The sequence below is a fragment of the Sprattus sprattus genome (assembly GCF_963457725.1).
Source record: "Sprattus sprattus genome assembly, chromosome: 17".
Classification (NCBI taxonomy): Eukaryota; Metazoa; Chordata; class Actinopteri; order Clupeiformes; family Clupeidae; genus Sprattus; species Sprattus sprattus.
This window is the reverse complement of record NC_137915.1, coordinates 13,353,697-13,360,769: the sequence shown is the minus strand read 5'-3', so window position 1 is coordinate 13,360,769 and position 7,073 is coordinate 13,353,697. Positions and strand designations below refer to the sequence as shown.

The following is a 7,073-nucleotide window of genomic DNA, read 5'->3' as shown; positions in this document are numbered from 1 at the left end:
GCCCTCAGAATAATGTAGGCTAATATACCTGGACCGGTGCACACGCTGACAGACGGATGTCTTTCAACACCGACTTGATTATGTCTAACAAGCGGCCATGTTGGAGCGTCCCAGCTGGGGAACTTCTGTTGGCATGCTTAAGCAGACTGTGCTCACTAATGAATGCGTCTTGTGCTTGGGCTTCAACAAGCAAGCACATTTTACCAAAAGAATGGAAGGAAAAATCACAAATCCCTGTTCTATGTTTTAATAAAATAGCTTATTTAACGCGCAGGGTTTTGGGCTTTGATTTAATATCACCAATAAGAAATCTTAAGCATTCAACCTCATGTTCTTTGGATTATCCAGTGACAGACAACAGAGGTCTTGGCCAAATCCCCCATCCTCTCCTTCTCACCCTTATTTGTGTCACTAATTACCTTCTTTAAGCCAACAACCCCCTGACTATACTACATCAGACTGGAAATTCCCCTTTTTCCCAAAAGCTGTAAAATTTCACCTGATGTACTATGTGCTCTGTCTTTGCATGACCCATGAGGGCTGTTTTATGGCAGACAGTAACTAGTGAATAGCTATGAGCTAGGGGAACTGGTAGAGGCCCTAAAAAGAATAATAAAAAGGGGAAGGTCCCTAACTTGCTGACTTGACGACTTAAAACATAAAAGAGATTAGTAGTCCTAATAGAATAATCTATGTAACGTGAGCAGGTGCAGTAATCGGTGTCGTTTCTATGTGTGAAGACCAAGGCCGTGTGCCAGGTGCTGCCTACACCAAACCAGACCTGACCTTGAGGTAGGAGCCACATCCTGCCTCTGTCTTACAAGCACTTGTTTTCCGTATCCATTCAAAAGAGCATCAAACCTACTGTACAAACATGCATCATTCATCAGTCTCTCACCTCTCTCCCCTCGGTACCATTTTAATCAGACGTTTATTTTGATCCCTTTTTATCCCCCAATTACTGCACAGGAAAAGAAAATCAAGCAAATTATCAGCGGAGGCCCGCTGAGAGCTGAAGGCTTGCTCAGACTAGTGACAAAATGCCCCTCCTTACAGGGTAACTGCTGCCAGGCTGCCAACACAACCACCCTCCAGACACCCCTAGCCCCTCATGCGGCGCCCACCTGATCCTGGGGCTTCTTTTTCTTCTTCTTCTTCCCCCAGCAGCCTGAGCTCTCGCCGTCCTTGCCGTTGCCATCTCCGCAGAGCAGGCCGTCGAGCTCGTCCGTGCCGATCTGCAGTCCCTGAGAAGTTTCTGCCGCCAGCCGATACGAGAGGTTTCTCAAGATGCACACACAGTTTTCTATGGTCTGAAAGACAAAGAGAGAGGGCAGAGAGAGAGAGTGAGAGATTGAAAGGATGAGGAAGAGAGGGAGAGAGCATAAATAGATTAAGAGAGAAAAGGAGAGGAGAAAAAGAAGGAAAGAAAGAAAGAAGATAGCATACATGAGCGATTAAGCGAGAGAGAGAGGGAGAGAGAGGACATAGACAGTACAAGAGAGAGATTAAGAGAGAGAGAGAGGAAGAGAGAGGACATAGACAGTACAAGAGAGAGATTAAGAGAGAGAGAGAGGAAGAGAGAGGACATAGAGAGTACAAGAGAGAGATTAAGAGAGAGCAACAGAACCAAGGAGAAAGACAAGGTCTTGAAACAGATGTTTAACCTGGCACTGTCGGGCCTGGGAGAGATGTCAGAAGGCCCAGTGCCCATCATACCCCCTACCCCCTACCCCCTACCCAAACCCCAACATGGTGATAACAGACCAGCCGTAGGTCACCCTCATTCACACACACACACACACACACACACACACACACACACACACACACACACACACACAACACACCACATAAACAAAGACCACATCTACACATATCCACACACACACACACACACACACACACACACACACACACACACACAAACACACCACATAAACAAAGACCACATCTACACATATCCACACACACACACACACACACTGGGTGCCCAAGGATGCCAGTGCGTTTTGACCATTGGTCATAGAGCCAAGTAAGGATCAGGGGGTGCCAAACGCCACACAAAGCTCATTAGCTCACCCGTTCCCCCGCCATGCGTAAACACCTCGCAATTAGCTTATCTGTCTCCTTCCAAACGCGGAGGCGAAGTGAGGCGAGATGCAATGCGAGCTGCTACCAATTTTCTGGTTGTTCCTCGGTGTGTGTGTGATGTGTGTGATGTCGCACATTTAAATGAGATTAAAAGACATTTTCCCAAATGAGCCAGACTGACGGCGCCAAATCCATCGTATCACACCCCATTTAGCAAAATATTAAGAAAAGAGACAGTGGAGGCAGGGGAGGGAAAAAAGATGCAGAGAAGATTCAGTGAAAAGCCCTCAACTTCATCTGAGCCTGCAGCTTTGCTTTGACAACAGACACGGACCGTTCATTTTTTCCCCTCCCACAAAACAATACTAATGACTGTAATCAAACAAAGACTGAGGAGTTATGTGCTGGCATTTGAAATGTAATGAAACATCACAACCACTTACATCACAACCCCCTTACAACAGCATTTGCAGTGCCAAGCATGAAAGACCTCAGTTTCAAAATGCCATCAAAGCAATCCAACTTTCTTGGGCACTCATCAAACATTGAAAAACAAATACAAAAATAAAATAAATATAGTAAATACATGCAATTCTGAGCTATGTAACCAACTTTATCCCCCAAAATAAAAACTAAATTACTGAGCTAACACCATATTAGTCTAATATAACACGCTCTTTTAAGACCCTCTAATCAAACTAGTCCTAGTCAGGGTTTTAAGACTAACCTCACTCTGTTTCATCCAATCACCAGCATTCTGACTTTTGACTGACAATCCTGGAGGCCCACACCCTGAACTTCAGCCTTCCCTATCTTGGATTGGTTAATGGCTAAGACAGCCAATGAGACATGCTTAAATAAGTCTTTGAGAAAGTGTATCTACATTTCGATCGGACAGGATAGAATGTACCTGACTAATCGTTGATGTGAAATTCACTGACACGACAAGATACGCCTTTGAACACATGTCAGAGTAAACAGCATAGGCTACCCACTGTATCTTTCCCGACCAGACATCCACAGGCTCTCTACTGCAGCAGCCTCACCGACAGGCTCGGGAATGACTGGACTCTCTGAGCAGATTAACTGACTGCAGTTGCTGCTGGCTGATGGAACGACGTTTCCCGCAATTACTTCACCCGCAGGCTAAAGCGCCCAGGGAACCGTGTGGAAGAAATAATCTATTGCAAGGCTGAGAGAGGGATTCTAGTGATTAAAGCCTTCCCTCTCTCTCTCTGCCCTGAAGGCTCAGTGTAGGCCTGGCAGAGGGTTTATTAATACCATGTGAACGTTTGGAGCCAGAGAAGGCCGGGGATGGTTGCGTGGGTACGGCTGTCCGGTAGCGAGAGGGAAACGGTGCAAATGGCCTTAGCCCGGCCAATCACGGCAGAACAGCTCCCACCTCACAGTACTTTACCACGCTTGGCCCTCTCAGAGGAGAACACAAACAACGAGGAATTTTATTTCTAGACGCCTGAAGGCACAAAGCGAAGCGAAGGCGATTTGAGCGGTTTACTAATTCATGGAGTTCCCTCACAGGCGTGAGCCAGAGAATTCTTAATTATTGTGACATTTCTTAACGCAAGGTGTCTCGTCACAGAGATCCTTTGTCACTGGCCTCGAGATTTTTGGGGACCTTTTCCACCGCTGCCATCCGAGTCACAGCTAACAAAATACCTTAAAAGCCTCTTCGAACACGTTAAGACCTTATGGGGCCAGATTCGCTAACATTTGAATCCAGCACAAGCCTTCTTTTCGTGCTAGGAAGTGACTGCTGCAAATTATTACGTCGTCACAATAAGCAGTTCAAGTCTTTAGGTTTTCTCAGCTTTTCAAGGGGTTTATTCATTGCATAGGCACTTTGCAAGAAAAAGGGTTTCCCTCTCACAAAGACAAGTGCTGCAAGGAGATTGGGTACAAGGACGGCCAAAAGTCATTAATGGGCTGCTGGATATGACATCCTGCCACAATTTACTGCTTGTGAAGAGACCAGATCCCAATTCCACCGGCCTTAGTGATGAGTGTTGAGGTATTGAGGTCAAGACCACGCAACACTTATTGGCATGGGTTAAAATCTGGCATCACAACATCATTCAGAGCTGTCAATGAATACTTCACTTCACCTTAACTTTCATGATACATCTTAGAATAGAACACATGTAAAATGATTTGAAAAGATAAATGTGTACTTTTTTATTTACCTTGTAATGTATGCATGTAACAAAGAACAAACATACTCACACAAAGAGAACCATTAAGGAACCCACAAGGTTCTAGATAGCACCTTGCGGAGGGAGGTAACCATTTTAACAGGCAGAAGCTGTGCTGGAATACAGGTCAGCCTCCCACTCTGTGTGCACAGCGCTTGTTCAGTACCAGAGAAATACTCTCAGCGAGGATGGGCTGCAATTTTGGTGGGTGGTCATGAAATGGGTCGGTACTTTTGGACGTGACCACAGGGAGGAGACTGGGCCAGTTTTCTCAACATTTACTAAGTCGGGCTCTCCGTATTCATTAGCGCACAGGCATCGGAGCCCAGCCAAACAGCCCAATGGGCAGGCTGGGAGGTGGGGAGTTCAAATATGATTAAAGGATGCCATTTGTGGGGGACGTGCCATGGATCTGGCAACCTTGAGAACGCAACCGTGCAGAGAGCTATTTGTTTGTTTGTTATTGAGCCTCCCTCTTGTACTCACTCTATTGTCGCACAAACCACAAACATAGACACACCCACACACACACCATCACACACACACACTAATGCACACACACACGCACACACACACACACACACACACCATCACACACACACACACTAATGCACACACACACTTATGCACACACACACACACACAAACACACACACACACACACACACACACACGCACACACACACACGCACACACGCACACGCACACACACGCACACGCACACGCACACGCACACGCACACGCTTTACAATCCTTAAACCCACCCACCCACTCACCTTCACATATGTGCAAGCACAACAAAAAGGTTGATTCAGCCCTATTTGTTCAAGTGACATACACACAAACCTACAAACAGGGGGGCAAGAGAAGGAGGGAGAGTGCAGGGGGTGGGGTGTGTGTGTGTGTGTGTGTAGGGGGGGGGGGGGGTAGGTGAAAGGAGAGGACAGGAGAGGACAGAGGAGGAAAGTATAGAGAAGAGACTTGGGAGAGGGGGGGGGGGGTGGACAAATGGCAGGTGACAGAGAGAAGTAGAAGGAGAAGGGGGAAGTGGAAGTGGAAGTGGATGGAGAGATAGAGGAAGAGGGGGATGAGGAAGTGGAGCAAGAGGAAATGGAGGAATAGTAGGAGGAAGAGGTAGAGGAAAAGGGGGAAGAGGAGGAAGTGGAGGTGGAAGAGGAAGTGGAGGAGAAGGAAAAGGGGAAAGAGAAGGAGGAGTAAGACGACGCTGGTAAAAGCAGAGCCAGACCTTGCTGTCGATCTCGGTGCTGCCCAGAGAGGTCTGGATGACGAAGAGCAGCGCGTCTGTCAGGCCCTCACACTCACGCATCCGTCGACGAGCCTCCTCCCCCGCTGAGCTCACGTTCCTGCAGGAGCCACACAAACACGCACACACACACACACAGAAAAACATGTTAGCCTACACAGGAACACCAAGACACCTCCAAAGTCCTCCAGAAGTTGGTTGCTATTAAGGTCATAGACTGCCATGATTTTGTCAAGTAGTAAAGTAGTGTTTTCACAGTCATGGAGCGATAGACTAGGATGCTTCATCTATTCTCTGCTATAGAGGAGGCCTCTCATAGACATCTCCAACTCCAGCTGCTGCCACAGGCCCCCAGATCCTCCATCACGCTTGACTGACAGCCACAGGCGTAGTTCAGGGTCTTTAGCATCCTCTGCCACTCACACACTGTCTCCCGCTCCCACTGAAAGTCTTAAAATGCACCTCTCCTCTACCTTCCTCTCCTCTCCTCTTCCTTCCTTCCTCTCCCCTCCTCTCCTCATCTCAGGTAGACCATGCCTGTGCTCTAGTGCAGATGTGCTTCTCATTGCTCATTTCTCTGCGGTGTTTGACAGCTGCACGTCTATTAAGAACCTCAGAGCTGTCTTCTCACAGTTTGAGGAATTCACAGAAACACTTGTGGATGCTGGGAGCTCGGAAACAAAAGGGATGTGATCCCCCCTCCCCCCTTATTTAGCCAAGATAAAATTCCTTTATATTCTTTTAGGAAAAATACAATTCTTCAAGGTCTCACATAATGTTTTGGAGCATGCATACACACATGCACACACACACACACACACACACACAAACACACACACACACATAAACAGACACAAAATGCACAGCAAATACAGTACATGAGCCCTTGAATTCATACACATGAGCGAATACACACGCACGCACACACACCCCTACACACACCAGACCACCACAGGTGGGTGAGGCTGCTGTATTTTATGTGTGGCCTACTGCTCATGTGCACATATTAACTGCCACCTGCCATTGTCCCCCAGCCCCCCATGGCCAATCACATGAGACCATTCTGCATATCAGATCATTCTGTGTCATTCAAATGACTCCCCCCACCCCCTCCTCCCTCTCTGCCTGATACATACATATTTGATTATTTTAATCCTCGGGGGGGAGGAAGTGTTGACACCATGTGTTGTTTGACTATTTATAAGAGCTTGAATAATGTTTGTCTGAAGGCGAAAAATCTTTCAACAGGCCCTATTTGCATAAGGCAACATAGGACAACTCAAGGATGTTTTTTGTAGTATTAATACAATTTATCAAAGCACCGGCGCAATATGTTCGGCTGGCAGTTCCGTTTTTATCATTCTTAACAAATTGTGTAAATATTCTGATATCAGAAGGTCAAATTGATATGTATAGAGAGAGAGAAATGTACGCCTGGATTGGAAAAATGTTCTTTGATTGTATTTGTTGAAGACACCTTGGCACCGATATGGTGTTATATTGACATT

General features: G+C 46.7%; 1 protein-coding gene across 2 annotated transcripts in view; it reads right to left on the bottom strand.

Annotated features, from left to right (window-relative positions):
• The window catches only part of ctnnd2a (catenin (cadherin-associated protein), delta 2a), a gene marked incomplete at both ends in the record, with an annotated part of 269,841 nt that overhangs the window by 46,570 nt on the left and 216,198 nt on the right, over window positions 1–7,073 (bottom strand). For both annotated transcript variants that reach the window (XM_080854737.1, XM_080854738.1), the window contains 2 exons: window positions 1,125–1,310; window positions 5,548–5,665. In XM_080854737.1, the coding sequence (XP_080710863.1) occupies window positions 1,125–1,310; window positions 5,548–5,665 (304 nt within the window). The remainder of the gene's footprint in view (window positions 1–1,124; window positions 1,311–5,547; window positions 5,666–7,073) is intronic.